This window comes from Zootoca vivipara, chromosome 4, assembly GCF_963506605.1.
Source record: "Zootoca vivipara chromosome 4, rZooViv1.1, whole genome shotgun sequence".
Classification (NCBI taxonomy): Eukaryota; Metazoa; Chordata; class Lepidosauria; order Squamata; family Lacertidae; genus Zootoca; species Zootoca vivipara.
Genome location: NC_083279.1, coordinates 25,392,836 through 25,411,119, shown reverse-complemented (window position 1 = coordinate 25,411,119; position 18,284 = coordinate 25,392,836). Strand labels below are relative to the sequence as shown.

General features: G+C 39.8%; 1 protein-coding gene across 1 annotated transcript; it reads right to left on the bottom strand.

The window, feature by feature from the left end:
* Nucleotides 1-678: 678 nt before the first annotated feature.
* Nucleotides 679-18,284, bottom strand: LOC118085748 (septin-8-A). Its single transcript, XM_035116707.2, has 11 exons — nt 18,240-18,284; nt 17,692-17,803; nt 17,048-17,243; nt 10,268-10,454; nt 7,105-7,266; nt 6,822-6,918; nt 5,861-6,017; nt 5,109-5,144; nt 2,069-2,201; nt 1,012-1,202; nt 679-805 (listed from the first exon to the last, which is right to left on the bottom strand). The coding sequence occupies exons 1-11, from the start codon at nt 18,282-18,284 to the stop codon at nt 679-681; spliced, it is 1,443 nt and encodes a 480-aa protein (XP_034972598.2).

Below are 18,284 nucleotides of genomic sequence, written 5' to 3'. Positions count from 1 at the left end.
AGTTTCTCCTTCTGTCCCCTGCAGCGCAAAATCTGCTCTGTTTAGTGCAGCTTAAAGGAAATGTCCTTTTATATACACTATTCTCAGCAGGGGGACAACCCCTCTGGCAAAAAAATTTTAGGGGTGTGCAAGGGGTTGGAGGTAGGAGAAAAGAAAGTGACATAGTGCAATTAGATTTCTGCTGTGCAAGTTTGTGGAAATTGTTCTATGTTGCCCAACAGTCACTACTGAGAGGATATTTCTGATCATTTAATGACCTTGTCATCATTTAAAGGCAGATTTCTAGCAATAAAATGAATTGCTTAGCATGCAGGTATTCCTTAGAGTAGTTGGAATTTTGAGCAGAACAGTTAGCGCAGCAAGAACCCCCTTCTCCACAATATTTGTTTGAGGTTGTTTATAATTCTGTAATAAGTTCTGTCATCGCCATAGCTGCCAAGTTTTCCCTTTTCTCACGAGGAAGCCTATTCAGAATAAGGGAATTTCCCTTAAAAAAGGGGAGAACTTGGCAGCTATGGTCATCGCCACAAAACTGCAAAGACTTCTGTAAATTTCAGAATATTCCCAGGAATGAAAAATTCAAGAATGAAACACATTGTGGCCAAATTGATCTGTTTTCTATGACTTTTAAAAGTAACATACCTTAACCATATAACGTTTTCAAACTGCTTCCAAATTCTATTCATGGTGCTCCCTGTGGGCTCGTTCCCTTTCTAATCTCTCTTTCTCCCTCTCCTCCTGTATATTCACAAATTCCTGATCTCTGACATCAAAGCACAGGAGCTCAAGCCGAAAACCTTGATCCCTTAGGGACAAATATTTTTAAAAAGAGTTCTCGTAAATGTGTCTGATAGTATCAGTAAGACAGTTTTGAACAATTTGATAAAAATTTATTATTTTTTCATATTTGGTACCTGAATAATTTATACTGCTTAAAATATTTATCTGAACCGGACAGTGTACCCTGTCCTAAAATCCAAATCCTAAAATTTTATGGACTTGATTACTTACTTTTTCCGATCCTTATCTTTTTTATAACCAACAGTGGGCGTAGGCGGCAGTGGCCTCCCTTGGATTATTTCTGCGGCAGCTTTTCTGTCATTGAATGCAATAATTTCTTCTTCCAGGAGTCTTCTTTTCTCCTCCAATTTCATTCTCTCTTCTTGGTCAAGCCGTTTTAAATGTTCAAACTCCAGATGTAGCTAAAGTCAAGCACAAAAATATCACTTCTGCCACAAGGTGGTAGCCTAGCACTTAACATACCATCCTCAGTACTTACCGGTACAAGGTCAAATACAGAGACTGATTTCCTTAACAAGTGTCAGACTTTTCACTTGCTATTTTCGTAGTTCACTTATTGACACAAGCGCGCTAAAACCTTTTCTTAGAGTAACTTGGAATTGATTTCTTTTTAATGACAAATGTGGACAAAAGTTTTATTTTTAAAAGCTTTTTTTTGGGGGGGGGTGTATCATTCTTTCAGAGCATCCCATACCTAACTTCCCATTTCTTGCTAAATGAAGAACAGATCAAAGATCTCCCAATTGAACAACATGGGTTACTGCCTTGATCAGTCCATCTTTCAATATGCATATGATATTATGAGTGATACTGTAAGCTTTTGGTCAACAATTTACTTTTAAATCAAAGGAGACTGATTTCAGTAAATTATGTTAGATCAACCTGTGATGTCATTCAGCATAGGAGCCAACTCCTAGGGGCCGAAGTCCTTTCGACGCCCTCATAAAATATTTGAGGGAGCTGCCACCCTCACCCCCACCAGTTGATCAGCATTGCCATTCAAACAGTGTGTCTTGGGACATCCCAATATTTAAGTTGGTACCCCTATCTTTATGCAATTATGAAAGGCTGTTTCTATTGTTTCCTGGAACTCTGATCTAAGTCAACAGCAAGTTGCCACATGAACTTGATGATTCTTATGTGCTGAACAGCTGGTCAGGAAAATGGAGTTGCCCGCAGACTCTATCCATCTTATTCTGCTGCTCCACATAATGTCTTCAAGCTACCACTACAACCAGATCAAGAACTATAAGAGAGATGAGCTTACTTCTCGCTCAGCTTCTTTCAACTGTACTTCTTTCTCTTTGACCCTCCGAACAAACCTTTGCCTCATCTCTTCTTCTTTTTGCCGTAATCCGTTAAGGAATTCAAACCGCTTAGCTTCGTAATTCTCCTGCAGACTGAGGACCATAAAATGTAGAATAGCCTTCATTCAGAGCTGGCCACATTCAGGCATTTTATTTACAAAACCCAACCACATTTGACCAGCTTTCCTGTGCACGAAAGACTGACAAAGTTCACAGGGACATTAAAAGTACAAGGAGATGTTTTGCTCAAGAAGGTGTGCACTGGTGTTACATCTGGTTCATCTTACAAACCTCGCAATTAAGTGGGGTGGGTGAGAACAGGTGCAGTCTGCTGTCTCACCACACTTACAGTGTTTCCTTTTGTTAAATTTGTAAACTGGTTCTAAAAGCTCTTAGGACGGGACAAGCAGTGATGCTACGAATAGAATGCAGGGCAACAAATTAATCATTGTGAAGTGGACAAAGCACACTACATAGCTGGCCCTGGGCTTTTATTTTTGATCCTAAATGCATCTAACTTGGGAGTATACCTAATCAATTGAAATAGAAGTTAATTTGAGAAAAATTTGGTCACTTCCAGATGAATTTAATGAGCATTCAGCCTGATTTGCTAATGAAGAGATTAGGCAACAAAGGCTATTTAATGTGCATTTATTCTGATTTCTTTGTGAGATTAGACAACATTAAGTCAAGCAAGTGTTATTCCACACTTTCCTGTTCAGCAGAGAAAATTCAGTTCTTTTATCACTGTGCATTTGCAGACCACCAAACAGATCTATCTACATCAAATAATGTACCCACTGGAATTATTGCCACATTTCCAAAATCTGTAGTGACTATGTTTGACGGTAAAAGAAGATGTCATTTTCTCATTGTTTGCCTGGCTTTCCTATTCCTATTCCTATTACATGCCAGCCTAGAATCTCTTCTATCAGTTTTTTAAGCTTCCTCTAGAATGCTGGATGTGTCCTTCCTTTTTGGCACACTGACAACTGGATATTCTCTCTACAAAGTCACTTTCCAGTAAAGAGACTACTCTGAACCAGACAAAGAGTAAAACTTGCTGATCTTACAGTTGAAAGCTGATTCCAATCTCACTGTAATACATGCAATGTCAACAGCCAGAGGTCTTCAAAATATCTCACTCTTGGCATCTGTTAAGGAGTAAAGGTGCCTTTCACTTAGAAAGCATTCTAATTCTTTTTAAAGGAACCCAGGTGTTAAGATGTCATTGTTGTTGCTTTTTACACCAAGGGCAGGAGACCTGCCACCCTCCAGATGTTGTTGGGTGTCCAGCCCCCATCAGCCCCAGCCCCAAGCAACATCTGGAGGACCACAGATTTTCCACCCTGTTTTCCACCCTAACTAGGTTCAGCATTAGGTGGTATCATCTTATTGCACCAAGTCTAACAGCTGCATGTGCACCGCCATGCTTCTTCCCTGCTTTTAAACTGGGATAACAAAACCAGTTACGGCTTCTTCAAGAATATCTACTTGGGTGTAAGCAGATGAAATTTGCAAACCTGTTGCCCATTCCTTTTTAGTTAGGCAAGTTTGGGAGGAACAGCTGGCTCATCCCGTTTCTAGCAACAACTTGGGATGCAAGATGTTTATTGGTTGGCTGCTATGGCAATTATGAGGCTACACCCCTAACCACCAATGAATCCATCCATGTTAATGTCATGCTTCTGGCATGTGTAAAGGTGGGTTGCAAGAAGTATTGGACAAATGGGGGAGAGACCAAAGGCCAGTGCTGGATTCAGAGCAGCGTAGATGTGCATTAGATGAGTGGAGGTAGAGCCAAATGTGAGTTCATCCCACAGCGGGTAAACAATTTACCAGCTCACATAGGAAGGTAAGCCTTCAACTCTTTACTGTTCGACAGGGAGAAGAACAGCAGCATTTTTTCAGAAAGGTAATAATAATAATAATAATAATAATAATCATTTATTATTTATACCCCGCCCAACTGGCTGGGTTTCCCCAGCCACTCTGGACGGCTTCCAACAGAAAAACAAAACACAGTAATCTATTAAACATTAAAAGCCTCCCTGAACAGGGCTGCCTTCAGATGTCTTCTAAAAGTCTGGTAGTTGTTGTCGTCCTCTTTGACATCTGTTGGGAGGGCATTCCACAGGGCAGGCGCCACCACCAAGAAGGCCCTCTGCCTAGTTCCCTGAAACTTGGCTTCTCGCAACGATGGAACCGCCAGAAGGCCCTCGGTGCTGGACCTCAGTCCGGGCAGAATGATGGAGGTGGAGACGCTCCTTCAGGTATACTGGACCGAGGCCATTTCAAAGGTGAGATTGTGTCCTCTTTTTTATTCTGATCTTACCAACACTGTTAAGGCAAGTTAATTGTCAACTTCCTTGTTTTTACAGAACTATTATTTATTCTAGTCACAGATCATGTTCTGTTGATGAAGTTAAATGTTAGTACTGCAGCGACTACTGTAAATAAGGTCTGTTTTGAGGCCAGCATGCATCTCACATATCTGTTTAGAACATCCATGAGAAAGGAAGGAAGGAAGGAAGGAAGGAAGGAAGGAAGGAAGGAAGGAAGGAAGGAAGGAAGGAAGGAAGGAAGGAAGGAAGGAACCAATTTAATTGATATATTGATATTTAAGAATCAATTCTTGGTATAGGAAGCTCCTTATACCAAGTTAGGCTGTTTGTCCACCTGATCCAGGTATTGTCTAATATGACAGGAAGTGCCTCTCTCCGGGGTCTCAAGCAGAGGGACCTTCTACATGCAACACATCTGTTATACCACCACGCCATGGTCCCCTACCCATATTTGTAAGATGAAGAATTAGTACACAGCTGGAGACATTCTGAGTTGAACTTAAGGTAATTCAATAATAGTTCCAAATCAGGACCCCGGGATCATGTCACTATTGTTCCTGTAAGACCAAGCTGTCTCTTTCTAAAACACACACAGAGAGAGACAGAATTTTAAAGACTTTAATTCCATCATTCTACACACTATAAGGCTACATACCTTTCTCTATGAGCTGGCTTTTTGGAATCTGGAATCCTAAAAACAAAACAAAGATACAGATTTATCAAGTTGTAGTGTGCTTCCACAGTTCTGTCTAAAGAACCTAATTTTATGTTATCCTGGCTCACAAAGAAACTGATACCATTCCAAATTTCTAAAAGTTAAAGGGATTTGCTTTTTTTCTTATGGAAATGTAACACTGAAAGAATTACTTAATTTTAAAAATTATGGGTAGTATTTAACTAAGACTTGGGGTAGATTTAAATCGTTAGTCCTGTTCATTAATTTTAATGGGTCTTATTCTGAGTAAGTCTTAACTGAATACCACCTAAGATTTGTATTTAGCACTTACAAACAACTATGCATGTGGAGTACACTTATAAAGCTTTCAGAAGCCTTGTACGCATATATACACAAAGCCAAAATATGGCTTAGACTTAAGTCAGAATGAACAACCACGTGGGGACCTCAATGGAAAATTGCAGCCACTTCGCTCCTCCCCCAATCCTGCTGCTGCCATGCTACTTGGAGCTAAGCTATGGGGTCAGATTCAACAACGGGGCCCCACTACTGGAAGTCTGTGCAATAGCACATTTCCCTCCCCCCATGCACCCCCATAAATTGACTAGGGGGTGTGCAAACAGTTTTAATTACACACTCAAGATTCAAGATACCTTCAGAGAAGTAATTACAAAAACCATGTTGGGAATTGGTTTAACTATTAAAAACATAGGAAAGGCTCGCACTCTTACTTGATTTGATCAGTGTCTCGGAAGCCCATCTCTTCCAGTTTATACTGCCGGTACAGTTCATAATGAACAGAACAAGTCTGTTCTATCAAGTCTTCCATATTTGTACAAATCATCATTTCCCGGAGCTTCACAAAATCACAATGGTTCTCATTCTCCACTAATGAAATGAAATAAAATATCACCTCTATCCTATTGGAATTTACCATGGGATGCAGGAAACACCCCCCAAAAGCCCTTTCACACTGGGGTTGCAGGGGGGGGGTTGAGCAGAGGCAGTATTTCCCATCCATCTCATACATTTTGCAAGGGTCACCTGAACAACAAGGAGAGGCTTTCTGATGGGTAGCAGTTGCAAGGATGGGATCAGGAAATTCCCCTTCCAAATGCATCTGTCAGCTCAGAGGCAGATGGGAGGTATTGAAAGGCAGAAGCGGTATCACCCCCTCCCCAATTCCCATAATTTCCTGCTGAAATCTTGTGCCTTTTTAGATCACAAATGTTCTGTGTGCTGTTTCACTTTTGTTGCTGTACAGTGCAAGAGTGCCCCTCCAGATGGCAACAATACAATAATATTGGGGAAGTATCACTGTGCAACTAATACAGCAGACTGGTTGATACATGGACTGTCCTGTCCTCTCTAAATCCATCACTAATGCAATATTATTGTGTTGATGACGTGTTGCAGAATGCACCTGTGAAAAAGGAACAGTCCTGGGAAAGTAGACTCATGGTACTGCTACAGGTCACCAGATTTGTGAACTGCCTGGTTCACAAATCTGACAAAAAGATGTTGTGCTCATTCAGGAGGCTTCAAAAAGAAGAAAGCAGTTCTATAAAGATACTGCAAAATGTGAACTTTATCAGTTGAGAAGCAGACCATTAACCATGCAAAGTTACTATCACTGCTGACTATCTTAGGAAACTAATTCTTGAAAAAGTGAGAGTTCAAACTCTTCTTTACCTTCCACTACGCCCCAAGGATACTGGCGAGCTTTTACTGTTTTGTCTCCAATTTTTACCTCTTCCAAACTCCCCACAACTGCAAATGGCAAGTGTGCCTGCAAAACAGAGAGTAAATAAATTTGTATTGCTGTCAACACTAAGAATAAATAAATGAAAAATGCAATATATGCTATTCAACTTGTAACCTAATTACATGAAAGACTATCGCGCCTGTCAAAAATAAGGTGAAATACCCATTAAAATACTTACATTCTAATACTTGTAGTAAAGCATGTACTTACATTCATGTTGGCATTAATGTTAGCAATGCTCTCATCATCTGTTGGAAACTGATATATCTGGAGTCTATTACTGACCAGTTCACTCATGATGTTGACCTTAAACTGCTGTAGTTCAGTTTTAGAAATTGTATCAGCTTTGGCTATAAGGGGAATAATGTTCACCTATTAAAGAAATAAGAACTATTGTATTCATACAAGCCAAATCTGCAAGTAATCTGAACTTTTAAAACACTAATTACCATGTCACTGAAAAAGCAAGGTGCTTTTTAAACAGAGTAGCAAAACAGCTCTTCAGTACCATGAGCTTGCTATAATAATAATAATAATAATAATAATAATAATAATAATAAACTTGCAGTTTCTACTTATCCATATAGCTCAGTTTTCCATTTTACCAGAAATACTGCGAAAACTTTACCAGAATAAAACATCATCATCAAAAACAGCTATCATCACAAAGTTGTTTTTTTTGTTTTACTAGGGCATCGATGTATCGCTTTTTGTATAATGTTTTATGTATAATGAATTACCTAATAAAAAGGCAACGATTTCCACAATGATTCCCTTGAAAGCAATTGTAGGCTTTTTGTACTTCAACAAAACGTACTGCTAGCTACTGTGAAATACGTTTTTTGTTTCTGGGTGGGCCTTTTCTTCTGCCTTCCTAATTTACAAACCAAACGTATCCCTTGTGAGCTGACAACATTTTAGAGCTTCTGAAGAACTATTGGCAAATGTAAGCAAGTGAAAACCCTTGATATGGTATGAATCATGTAGAGAACTAGCTTTCCTGTCTGCCTGCCATTTGGCGAAAGGTATAGGAGAGACTGTTTATATTGCTGCTTGGAGTATAAGGTTTTTGTACTCTATACACATTTCTATACGTCTTCCCTTGACTCAGCTACAAGTTTAAAAAAAAGGTCAGATTTAAGTCTTCCACATAAAACTTCCTGATTAGGATTTTTAAGGCAACCAATCTTCTGCCCTTAAAAACTAACCTACTTTACAAAGATAAAATCTGTTGCTCCTCTATCCCATTTTGCCTCTGGCCCCATCCACCATTGCTAAGTGGCCCTCAGAAAGCTGCCTAGAAGGGAACACGGCCCTCAGCTGAAAAGGGACCTGCACCTGTGCATGAAAATTTATCCACCTATAGTTGAATGGAAATGCAAGTGGAAGAGTTGGGTAGAGGTGATTGTGTGGTGGAGGGAAAAGGGTAAGAATGAAAGCGACCAAGTCCGTGGCCGACATTGTCAAATCACATGTTTATAAAATGAGCTACTGCTTTAAACTCCATTTAAACCCAGGTTGCCTTAAAATCCTGAAAATAATTTGAGGTACACCTCAAAGAGAGGTACAGCTTAGGCATAGGTTCATAGCATCAGCCCCTTCCGGCGTCATACCCTTTGCGGAAGTTGTATCTGGAGACTGGTTACGACTCTTGCTTGCCTGGATAGAGATATGTAAAGGTAAAGGGACCCCTGACCATTAGGTCCAGTCGTGACCGACTCTGGGGTTGCGGCGCTCATCTCGCATTCTTGGCTGAGGGAGCCGGCATACAGCTTCCAGGTCATGTGGCCAGCATGACTAAGCTGCTTCTGGCGAACCAGAGCAGCGCACGGAAACGCCGTTTACCTTCCCAATTGGAGTGGTACCTATTTATCTACTTGCACTTTGACGTGCTTTTGAACTGCTACGTTGGCAGGAGCTGGGACCGAGCAACGGGAGCTCACCCCGTCGCAGGGATTCAAACCACTGACCTTCTGATCAGCAAGCCCTAGGCTCTGTGGTTTAACCCACAGTGCCACCTGTGTGCCTGGATAGAGATATGTAGAGACCTTTAAATTTACGCAGTTGGAAAACAGACTTCTAAAAGTCACATCCTTTACTCTTTATCATGTGGCTCCTGGAAAACTACTGAGAAGGGAATGTGGCCCACCTCTGGTTTACATCCTCAGCTTGTACTAGGCCATATTGGAAGATAGGTACCAGACAAGACTAAAGTGACAACTGGCAAATGAATAAAAATGTAATTCTGCCTATATAACTGTACTAGAGTTTTAACTTACTTACTGGGATTGCAGCTTTATAAAAGTCAAAAATTTAAAGATTCGGCTTAACCACTGTGATTTATTATTTAAGTATCTGCAAAAGACTCTGTACTTAAATTTAAATTTTTTCTCACCTACAACTTAGGAAGTCAAAAGACAAAGAGATTGGACATTCCTAATTTAAAAATACCAAAGTGTGTCATCTTCAATGATAACTACTAAATCAGTGCATTGGGTTACAACAGAATACCCGCCAGGCATTACCCTTCACCACCGTATCAGCAACAAAGTTAGACTCAATAGGTAACCCTTTCCTTGCCCTCAGGATATGGAGGTGTTGACAGAAGCCGTTGGCACCACTTCTATCCCTTCTTTATCTTCGACCACCCTGATTTCCCTAGCCTGGAAATGTATGCACAATTTAAGGAGTGAGAAAGGATAGAAACAAAGTTGTTGAGGGATTTATTCGCAGCGGGTTTACCTCTAGCCCAATACAGATTCCTTGCTGCCTTTCCCAATGCTTAAACTGTCTTAAAGCAGCCCAACTGTATAATTTTGTGAAAAGGGTTGGGGTCAGGATGGACTGTGTGACCCTTCAGGACGCCTTGAAACTGAATGCATCCAGTGATCCAGTGATCATAGAAAGGGAACTATCTCTGTGATACATGATGTGCTTTTTTCATTTATGGAAATGTGAATGACTTAAAATTGGCTTGAGAAAGAGACCTGGGAATCATTATACCTGATTCTGCTTGGGAAATGATCTGGCAGTGACACCCCTTTGAGACCATATCTGCAGCAGCATGGAAAGCAGCACAGAAGGCGAGCCCTGACGCCAGTACAACTGATCCCTAGCTGTCTTGGAGAAGCTGACACACTTGGTCCACAGGTTCAGAAGGCATCTGAACCCTGGTTATTTTGACACTTCAATAAATTATACTTTACTGCCTGGATTTCCCTTTATCCTGCCTTTGACCTGTGTCCACTTTGTTTTTTCTATGCATTTCCAAATGCAAATTGATTTGAATTTTGTTGTTTATTTGTTCACTTGCCAAAATAAAAAATATATATATTTTTTTTTAAAAAAATGAATTCTGGTTTTAATATCTTACCTTCCTAGAAAGATTTTTCATGGTTACTAAATCAAGGGTTTTAAGGGAATGCCCCGTGGGTGAAATAAAGTACAGGCACACATGGATACGAGTATCACGGTAATTATACAAGGAACGATTAATTTTCAGCTCTTCCTGGAGGTAGGCTTCAAACTGTGCATCTACATAATCCACTATTGGCTGATAGCTGCAGAGAAGGGGGGGATATTTGATATAAGAGGACAAAGGTTGAGTTTAACTCTAATACACTGATGTACACAAATTGCCAAAGGACAGTAAAATGACAGCGACGTTAGCATAAATTCAGGGAAATTCTTAGGAAATTTTAGGAAATTCTTCTCTAAAGTATATGCTCAGAAAAAGACAAAGCCTCTTGACCTGAATATTATCCTAAACCAAAACAAGGGCACATCCACAGAAGTCCATACATTTTGGCAGGCCTTGGTAACCAAATTGGGAGTTGCCTCAACCCTGCCAAAGAAGAGCTGGGTGTTTTACTGACCTCACACAAAACTTCGGAGGCAAGCACCTCTGAAGCTCAGTGCCATCAGCAATTATCCCATTATCTCCCTGCCAAGCTCCAAGCTGAGAAGGGCAATGTGGCACAGCTCTTCCAAGCTCCTCTCCAGGATGCTTGTGAATATAAACTACCAACGCCACCTTCTTAGTACCTCTCCGCACTAAGCAGTGCTTACTCACCAATGCATCCCTGTGATTTCCAGCCCATACTAACTGGAGGAGTGGGATATGTTGTGTGGTGGGCAGCACTAGCACCTCATGCACTGAGCACTGCCTAGCACTGACAGGTGTGAAGAAGAGGAAGAAGCTCAAAAGGGCAAGTGATCTTCCATAACAGTTCAGTGTTTCACAGAGCACTTTTGAAACACAGCATCACATAAATGACCCCCTAACCTCTTCCTGAGCTTAGAGGGGACTCCATGCTGCTTCCTCATTGCCTTCCGTCCAATCTGTCCTCTCAGCTCTGTGACTGCTGCAACAGACGATTCTTCTCTTCTCATTGTTTAAAGTGAGAAACAAGCAGTTGCTTCTACCTACCTCCTCTTTCTCCAGTTTCTCAGTGTTAGGGTTCAAGCTTTACCCTGACCTGGAGCATAGGAAGTTGCCTTACATACTGAGTAAGACCCATGGGTCCATCTAGCTCAATACTGCCTGCACTGGCTGGCAGTGGCTTTCCTAAGTTTTAGACAGGGAGTCTTGAAGGATTTTAATTTAGGGCCATTCCATTGTCACGGGTGGGACACTTGGACCATGTTTTTTTGTATTCACACATGTGTAAGAATGTAAATTGGGGTGCCTCAGGGTTCTGTCCTCTCCCCCATGCTTTTTAACATCTATATGCAGCCACTGGGAGAGATCATCAGGGGGTTTGGGCTGGGTGTCCATCAGTATGCTGATGATACCCAGCTCTACCTCTCTTTTAAATCAGAACCAGTGAAGGCGGTGAAGGTCCTGTGTGAGTGCTTGGAGGCGGTTGGAGGATGGATGGCGGCTAACAGATTGAGATTGAATCCTGACAAGACAGAAGTACTGTTTGTGGGGGACAGGAGGCGGGCGGGTGTGGAGGACTCCCTGGTCCTGAATGGGGTAACTGTGCCCCTGAAAGACCAGGTGCGCAGCCTGGGAGTCATTTTAGACTCACAGCTGTCCATGGAGGCACAGGTCAACTCCGTGTCCAGGGCAGCTGTTTATCAGCTCCATCTGGTACGCAGGCTGAGTCCCTACCTGCCCACTGACTGTCTCTCCAGAGTGGTGCATGCTCTAGTTATCTCTCGCTTGGACTACTGCAATGCGCTCTACGTGGGGCTACCTTTGAAGGTGACCCGGAAACTACAACTAATCCAGAATGCGGCAGCTAGACTGGTGACTGGGAGCGGCCGCCGAGATCACATAACACCGGTCCTAAAAGACCTACATTGGCTCCCAGTACGTTTCCGAGCACAATTCAAAGTGTTGGTGTTGACCTTTAAAGCCCTAAACGGCCTCGGTCCGGTATACCTGAAGGAGCGTCTCCACCCCCATCGTTCTGCCCGGACACTGAGGTCCAGCTCCGAGGGCCTTCTGGCGGTTCCCTCATTACGAGAAGCCAAGTTACAGGGAACCAGGCAGAGGGCCTTCTCGGTCGTGGCACCCACCCTGTGGAATGCCCTCCCACTAGAGGTCAAAGAGAACAATTACCAGACCTTTAGAAGGCATCTCAAGGCAGCCCTGTTTAGGGAAGCTTTTAATGTTTGATGGATTTCTGTATTTTAGAATTTCTGGTTTTTTTTTTGTTTTTTTTTTTGGAAGCCGCCCAGAGTGGCTGGGGGAACCCGGCCAGATGGGCGGGGTATAAATAATAAATTATTATTATTATTATTATTATTATTATTATTATTATTAAATATACATAAAAATTAACAACCAAAATTTGAACTATGTTCTTAATAAGATACTGAACATTTTACTATTTTTTTATTATTTTTATGGATATTTTTGACAATTTTATTAAATGTTAAAGTATTGTCACGGGTGGGACAAAAAAAGGACATGGAGCTTGAGATAAGTTTGATTTATGGAAAAACTCTGTGAATTGGGAGGTGAATCAATTATAAACTCAGCATATCTGTTTAAATCAATGTTTATTGGTTACAACTATGCAATCAGAAATTTAGGTAAAGAAATTTAATGATACAAAATTAAGGAAAAAATGCTGTCACGGGTGGGACAATGAAATGTCACGGGTGGGACGCGTCTGGCATACACTTGATTTAACATACAATTAAGGTTGTTAAAAATGGAATAATTACAAAAAACCTTTTGCTATTACTATACTTACTATCTACTATAGCCTACAAAGTATAATGTTGTATTTACTAAAATTAAAATCTATTTAAAAAATATTTTCTTCTAGTCCATCTCTGGGCCAATCAACCACTTTCAAACACATCTACATTTTCAGTAAATTCATAAAAAATGCTCCTTCTGACTCGTTTAACATTAGGTTGGGGTAAGATACTAAGAATATGTTCAAACTGCACATATGATATGTCTTTTTCATCAACTTGAAACAGCTTTCCAGAATTGTTAACTGCTCGCATACACATCACCCTGACTTCTCCATCATCTTCAACATTACTTTGGCATATTGCAGCATATCTATATTTAGTAGGCCTGGTTCTTTGTCTTTTTGTAGTTGTTTCAAATTCAACTAAAACATATGTCCCAATAGTCACTCCATCAACGAACGGCTTCACTCCAACCACCGGCACATCTGTTTCATTTGTACAACTTGCTACACCATCTTGTTTTTCTGTGTCACTATCAGAATCTCTGTAAACATCAGAAACTTTTAACTTGAACAGTTCTGTGAAGACTACGTGGGTGGACTTTTGAAAAGAAGGTCCATAAACTAAACTTCTTTTGTCTTTAGCTTTAAAAAAATGGTTGGACTGCACGTTTGGAATCTTCCTCACCAAAGTCCAGCGCTCATCTAGCATCGCCATATTTGCACTGATATCAGTAGGTGTTAAAAGGACAAACTTCACTCTCAGTACTGCTTTTTCAGCACATTTAACAAAATCTGAGGCTGAATTGATTACTACTCTCCTTTGTTTCACTGCATTCCAAACTGCTTGCTTAGTTAATCCACCAATCCCATCCACGGCACCCTTGCCGTGGGATGTAGCAAAAAAAAACACCATTCCCCATCAACACCAAAGTCTTCAGGCATAAAACACAGATTGGACAGTGTGTACTTATTTTTGAACTGACCAGCACACCCATCAGAAAAGATTTTGACCTTGGTCAGTCTGTTAAATTCTTTCTTAAGTTCTTCAATTATGGCTTTTAGGCATGCATATACTGAGTATTTGTCGTGGGTTAAGTGATCCGAAACCACGGCAAAAGAACGTACTTTGCCTTGAGTCCAAGCGCAACCAGTAAATACTGTGATTTGGTTGTGGGTCCAGTGTGCACTTTGGATTTCATCTTGCGATGTTGCCAAATAGTTTTCAGCAAAATCCACTTGAAGAATCACCTCATCATCAGCTACTGTGTCCTTCATATTTTTGAAAGCTTTAGCTTGTAATCGCTTTACAAAGAAGTGCTTCTTAAATTTACTAAATTGATTTTGTAGCTCATTGACAGCTTCTTCTATGGTTCCTTTTGCTTCAAAAACCTTAGGCCGGCTAGAACAGTCATCTTTCCATTGCTTCCAGAAAATCTCAGACGACATGTTTAAGTCTTCATCAATTAGGGTGTGCAAATTAAGTACACACTTTTTGCATTCACCATTCATGCACTTTTCATTTTCCAAATCACAACAAGTAAGGCTCAAAAGATCAGAATGTGTGGAAGGGAAAAAAATGTCTTTCCTACTCATGGCTTCAATTAGGAAATTGAAATTAGTGTGGTATTTGCAAACGCAAACATTGTGTGGCATTTGAGAAGCTAAGTCAATATTTTTAGGCCTCAGTTCATAAAATTTTGATTTGCTGATTTCAACTGTTGGGTTATCAATCTTAAATAAGGCATAGGCCTCTTGGACTGTCATATTCATATGCCGCTTTTGGATTTTGATTCTTTTTCCAGTTGTTGGATCTTTAATAGATTTGACATCCTTAATTCCTGGTGCCTACCTGCTAATATCATCTGAATTATAAAACTCATGGACCTTTGAGATATTATCTTGTGAAATAATAGAACTTTTGGTGTTCTGTTTAGGGCTTTTATCAAATAGTGTTTTTGGCGCTTGAGGTGAACTCTCATACACAAGCTTTCGTAACACGGCTATTCTTTTCCGTGGACTTAATGGCAACACTCTTTTAACTTTGGTAACAGCGTTTCCAAGAGATTGTGGGCATTTAAATGACCCAATCTCTGGAATAGTAGTGTCGCCAATTGGCCTAGATTCTTTTTCTTTTATCTTTTGTCTGTACTTTCTTTTGCGCTCAGTTTCTTTCCGTCTGTATTCCATAAGTGATTTTGCAGACAAATTCTTTACCAACTTCATCTTTTCTCGCCTCTTCTTATCTCGGACCCTCTCCTTTTCTTTGAAGCTTTCACATTTGTTTTTATCTTGTTTTAGTTTTTCACGCAGCTTTCTCATACGTTCTGCAGATGTAGTCTTTCCCATTTTGTGTATTGATTCAAAGGTTATATTATCTGTATTACTGTATGTATTCGCATTAGGGTAAAGTAACGGTAACTGCCTTTATGTTCCAGAAGGAACAGCTACTATTGGTCCATTCAAGCAGCTGCATTTGGCTCCTTAGTCTTATTGGTTTCCACCAAAAGGCAGCTTTGTGATTGCTTGAGATGGTTCCCTCCAAAATGTATCCCTTTCTAGCTAGTTCCCCTCTCCTCAGTCCCTCAGTCTTGTTTGCCAGAATAAAGAATTATTACATGAGGAATCTGTCTCCTGTCTGCAGAGAGCTGAAATCACTTGCTGAAATCACTAACTCAAGCTACAACATTGAAAACTGTCACGGGTGGGACAGAAAAAGAATTATTAAAATTTCATGGTGTTTACATTAATTAACTGCATTTTTATTATTGATAGGTGTGTTATACTCTAATACATACTCCCACAATAAAACAAACATAACCTATAAATTAGTTTTATCACAAAATAAACTTTTGTACCTTTTGCTGTCACGGGTGGGACACTGAAACAGCATCCCATTCAATAATAAAAATAAAATAGAAATAACTTACCTATTTAAAAATTTTCAAGTCCAATGTGTAGACAAAGTTCTTCACTTTAATAATATACCAACAATGACAACCACAATTTTTGTTTATCTTTGAAAAATAATGCCAACCTAAATGAACAAAACTAAGCTACACAATCAGAAAAGTGATACTGAAACTTCAAGCTCAAATTTCTCATGAAAAAAATAATTTCAAATTCTTTTTTCCTTTGGAATATTGAACTTTAATATGTTTAGTTAATGAAACTATAAGTAAAATAAGTATATTTTAAAAATAATTTTTTTCTTATCAGGCTCATTTTTCACGGAATGGCCCTTTAGGGTCACCTCTGGATATATGAGATTAATGAAATTGGGATATCTGATTGCAGCTCTTTCAACTATCAAGCAGATTCTAGTTTTGTGAGGTTTTTGCCAGTCAGTTGGGCAATTTATCAGAAAACACCAGAAATGGTTTATAAGGGATAATTTATTATAAAGTTCCTAATACAGAAAAGAAAAATGTATAGGCAGTCAATATCAATTGCAAAGCAGCAAAGTATACTTTCTAACTAGTTCTGAAGAAAAGACAAATGGCCCAACTTTGGTTTATATACCTTTGAAATGCCTTTACCAAGAGTCATTGTCAAAGCTGTCTAGCTCTCCCATTGGTCAAGCACAGATACCAGGCCCACATTGATAGTCCCTCTCCCACTGAGAGTAAAACCCCAATCTCTGAGAACCAATTCAGATTCTGTCCCTGCTGACAGATAATCACTATCTAGCCCACTCAAATAGTCAGAGACGCCATCTGCCCACCTAGACAGAAAAGTCCTTATTTGACTCTTAAAACTGTCAGCATCTCACTTGAATTCCACATGCACACACTCTCCTGATTGGCTGTCAGTTTCACAAGCTCTCACTGGTTGTTGGGTCACCAGGAGGCAGACCCAGGGAATGTGTGTTAACTATGTCAATAAATTTAAATAAAATGAAATCAATAAGCCTTTCAATACCACTACATGACACAAATGGATGGCATGTCACTTGGCAAATTAATATGACATTATTCAACTGAGGAGATACTAACCTATCTTCTTTGTTTATCTGATCACCAAATCCAACTGTCTCTATTATGGTCAATTTCAATCGAACATTGCTTTCCCGGAGCTCATACGTCTCAGCTTTAAGTCTTACATTTGGCTGAAAGTGTGTTGACACACGGTAATCAAAACTATTATTAAACAAACTATGAATCAAAGTTGATTTCCCAATTCCAGTCTCCCCTACAATTAAAGACAGATAAAAAATATACATACGTCACACAAATTTCACCATAACACAATGAGGGTAATTGAAATTTTTCACATTCCCCAGAGGGTGGGGGGTGGAATGCAAAATGGCATTTGCTGTAACTAAGGAATTAGTTCAGAGAGGCCATTATCTCTCTTTTTATTCCTTGATAGCAGTATCTGGCCATTATGCCAGGGAATTTCCTCAAAGGATGCATATAATATTTATTCTAATGCTATTTTTGCTGCAAACTTTTTGGAGCTTAGGGAAAACTTAACCCCACTTAAGGAATTCTGTTTATCTAAACTAGTACAATACCAAAGGAAAAAAGTGTCACTTTTGTGACCTTTGTGACCTTTGCCACTTTTCTCTCCTTCAGGTTTTTCAATAGTAATGAGTTTTAAAATAAAATAACTCACTGCTAACAGCTATTTTACTTACCAATGCAGAGAATGTTGAAGCAGAACCCCTGTTGGATATATTTACTAACCAACTGATCTGGTAAACTATCAAAGCCAACATGACCAGATAAGGATAAGGGTCGGGAACTCTGCTGTGGAAAGAATAATACAAATTGGAATACAAGGCTGCAACACCATTACTACTATGTTGGCAGCAAAGTCTAAATAAGTTAATACCCATCATCCCTGACCACTGGTCCTGCTAGCTAAGGATGATGGGAGTTGTAGTCCAAAGGCAGCTGGACACTCAAGTTTGCGAAACCCTGATGATCTAGAAGAAGAGTACAGTAATCAATGGCAATTTTTTAAACTTTGTTCTGCTCAACAAATTGTACAACTGCTAAAAAGCACTGCAAGAAAAAAGCCTTTGATAGATTTTTTTTTTGTTACACCGCATAGTTAGAATTCTACAAAAAAAAACACCAAATTGCAATTTTATTTTGGGTGAATTCACGTTTTATTTGAAATTCTACTTTGCTGTAGTACTATAGCAATATAAAGAGAATACTTATCAATTTCTTTACTCACACTCCTTGTTTCTTCTTTATTGACTGGTGGATAGGATGCTCTCAT